Below are 3,289 nucleotides of genomic sequence, written 5' to 3'. Positions count from 1 at the left end.
TTATTTTCTTCATTAGTTGTATAATTACATTGTTCACATGTATTTCTATGTGTGTGTGTGTGTGTGTAAAAAATATTTAAAAACTCACATTCATAATTGTTTTGATATGAAATAATTCATGAAGTTGATCCAAACTCTGCAGCAGTAAAATGGAGTTTCTGCTCTTTCACCAGCAGGTGATGCTGTTACTGTCAAAAATCACATGACAGGAGCTCTCAGCCTCAAATCAAATCAAATCAAATCAAATCAAATCAAATCAAATCAAATCAAATGTCACTGAAAAAAAATCATAAATTTAAGTCACAACTGTTATTTTTAATCCAGATTTGATGGAAAAGCTTTTAAATCATGCAAAATACGATAAGGTTATTGCATCCGGCCCACCTTTACAGGTACTCTGCCCTGCACCATCTGTGAGCCCGTGGCGTCGCTCTCTCGTCTCCTTCCGTCTTTCAGGCACCAGCACTGGCAGAGCTCAGTGACGACAGCAGGTCATCAGATGGGCACCCTCCCTGTTTTTGATGTTTCGGCAAATTAAGCCCGTGACACATCGAGAGGGCTTGACAGCGGATCCGGCGTCCCGGGTCGACCCCCGCTGACCGCCACCCAACTCGGTGCCGTTGGTCCTTGGACAGGTTGGCTCTGCCGCCTCACCTCCCGCTGAATCCAAATCCAACCGGACGCTGCCTCCGCCTGCCTGGTGATGTTGCTTACCAGCAGCTTCCTGGCCGCACCTTCGATCGCCGGCCGTCCCAGTGTTCTCCAGAGCGACCGCCCGGCGAAGCCCCTGCGGCCGACTTCTACAGGGAGGCTCCAGGCCATTTTGCTGGCTCTCAAGGACAAGGGCTTGATATTTTTTGAGAGATGAGAGATGAGAGGACGAGCTCGGGTCAGCCGGCTTCCCGCTGGGCATGCGTCCGGGGCTCTCTGTCCACCCCCGTGTGTGGAGGTTTGATGGAGAAGGCAGGACGTCAGAGACGGAACACAACAACAACTTTATCCGATGTCCTTCCATGCTCCAGATGTCCTGCCAGGTCAGGGCCCTCTCTCGAACTCCCTCCCACCTTGTCCGGCTGCCCCGGTTCTTCATGGCTGCGGCCTTGACATGCCGGGTTTCCTCCTCAGCCTTCCGGATCTCTCTCTGCACCACGCTTCGTTGTTTCTTTGGGTCAGCTTTTTTCCGGCTTGTTCTGGTGAGCGACCCAGTCCAAGCCTGTCCTGGGCTACTGTCCCAACAACATCAGCACGATGGAGTCGATCCTCCGCCTCTGTCAGCGCTCTGCTGGATGACCACTTGCGGCCCGTCCCGACCACGATGCCTGCTTGGCGCTCTCTTTCGTCCTTGCTGTCTCGCAGCATCATGGCCTGTCGTGTCTTTGTTGCTTTACACTCGTGATGTGTCCTTCTTTGTCGACGCTTCGAGGCGTGTGTCGAGTAATTCATGAAGATTTCTGTGAAGCGCGTATCGAGGCTTGTATCGCTGACGTATGTGGTGATGTTCGAAGCCTCGGGGGCCGACTGTACCACGTGACTGATTCAGGAAATGGTTTGCAGGTTTGTGCGTTTGTTTGCAATCTATTCGAGCTTATTAATGAGTATATTATTGGTTTATTGGCATCATCATTTAAGCACAATTCAATTCAAAGCTTCACGCACCAAAACCATGGTGTCATTATAATCACTCTGCCTGTTTTACATTTATTGTCCGCTTGATGGCACAGTTTCGACACACGAGTGAACCAACTGGATGGAAAGCTTCAATGCTTCATGACACTTCATCTCGCCATCACTACTTTATACTCTTCAGCCACTGATGGTACAGCCAAATATATATACACTTATAGATGTACATGTACATATATATGTAAATATGTTTTTTTCCCTAGGTGTAATAATTTCTTGCACTTTGCAGCACATTTTATGCCAAGTTGTTGTGGCCTTTTTTTAAGAAATGCTTTTTAAATCTTTTTAAAAGTTTTGAAACGCAGCACAAACGAGCCGATGACGATCCAGCCTTTAAAGGGTTAATCTTAGTCTGACGCTGCACGCGCACACACGTCTGTTCTTAGTATAAAGATCACACTGAAATTATTTTACACAATAATTTACTTTGTTTACACTTCTGAGTGAAACTTGCTGAGCGGGATTCTCTCCTGCAGCGCAGTATTTAAACTGCAGTATTGCAGAGTACAAGTACCTCCTCCTCGGCTGTTTTCGGGTTTTTCCAGGTGTTTCCTCGGCGTCCTCGCGCTGCCTCACAGCTCCGATCAGCTGTTCTCTCGGTCACGTGTCTAACAGCACAGACAGGAAGTGGACTCACGTGTCTCAGGTGCCGGAGTCTGATCGATGGATCTGATCGTGTTTTCTCGAGCCTCTTCCGTCTTCTTCTTCTTTTTCTGTTTTTCTGCAGCTCTGCACGAGCGCCTGGACGACACCAGCTCTCCACCAATCACAGCTCCGCTTTGTTCACCTGAAGGGAGGGGGGGCGGGGCGTGCTCCGGTGGTGCCTTCAGGTTCTGTCGGAATATGAGACTTAAAAAAAAAATTCACCTTTGAAGACCCGACAGCTATCAGCGTAACTGTCACCCGTTTTCTTTCTTTTATTATTATTTTTTAATTCTTTAATTTCATTCCTCATTTTTCTTTTTGTTTTTTTTAGCATTTTTATTTCATTTCTTTTTCTGTCTTTCCTTTTATTTCTCTAATTTTATTTTATTTCTTTTTCTTCTTTTGTGTGTTTGTTTATTATAATTATTTTTTAATTGTTTAATGTCATTTAATTTCTTCTTTTTGTGTCTTTTTATTAATATTTTGTATTTGTTTAATTTAATTTCATTAATTTAACACAACAAATGGCTGAAAAGTTAGCCATTAAAGAAATTAGTAAAAAAGTTGAAAGAAAATTAAATGAAAATGAGCAAAAAAAAAAAAAGAAAAAGAAAGAAAGAAAATAACGGTAAGGAGCAAAAACAACAAAAACAACAATAACAAATAACAAATTACAAAAAAGGTGAAAATTGATTTTAATTATCATTTGCAACATAATTTATAGTAATTTTAAGTATTATGAATTTAGCTTTCTGGACATTTTCTTTGTTTTTTAATTTTGATTTTAATTCCCCCTTTAAAAAATTAACAATAAAAAGTCAACTATATTTACAAAGTACGGATGCCCCAAAAGTTTTTTCTATTTTCTCGTGATTACAACTTATGGATTTTAAAGGGCTTCCGTAACAAAGCACGCAGAGACAAAATCAACATTTCATTTGTATCTGGACAAACATGTGAT

The 3,289-nt window shown here is 42.9% G+C and overlaps 1 protein-coding gene across 1 annotated transcript; it reads right to left on the bottom strand.

Annotated features, from left to right (window-relative positions):
* Positions 1 to 54: 54 nt before the first annotated feature.
* LOC121938012 lies at positions 55 to 1,873 on the bottom strand. Its single transcript, XM_042481303.1, has 2 exons — positions 385 to 1,873; positions 55 to 188 (listed from the first exon to the last, which is right to left on the bottom strand). Exon 1 carries the CDS (start codon positions 1,088 to 1,090, stop codon positions 476 to 478), a length of 615 nt encoding a protein of 204 aa, XP_042337237.1. The 5' UTR covers positions 1,091 to 1,873; the 3' UTR covers positions 55 to 188; positions 385 to 475.
* Positions 1,874 to 3,289: the final 1,416 nt, after the last annotated feature.

The sequence above is a fragment of the Plectropomus leopardus genome, unplaced genomic scaffold (genome assembly GCF_008729295.1).
Source record: "Plectropomus leopardus isolate mb unplaced genomic scaffold, YSFRI_Pleo_2.0 unplaced_scaffold28207, whole genome shotgun sequence".
NCBI lineage: Eukaryota > Metazoa > Chordata > Actinopteri > Perciformes > Serranidae > Plectropomus > Plectropomus leopardus.
The sequence above is the reverse complement of the archived record's forward strand: the minus strand, read 5'-3'. Positions and strand labels throughout refer to the sequence as shown.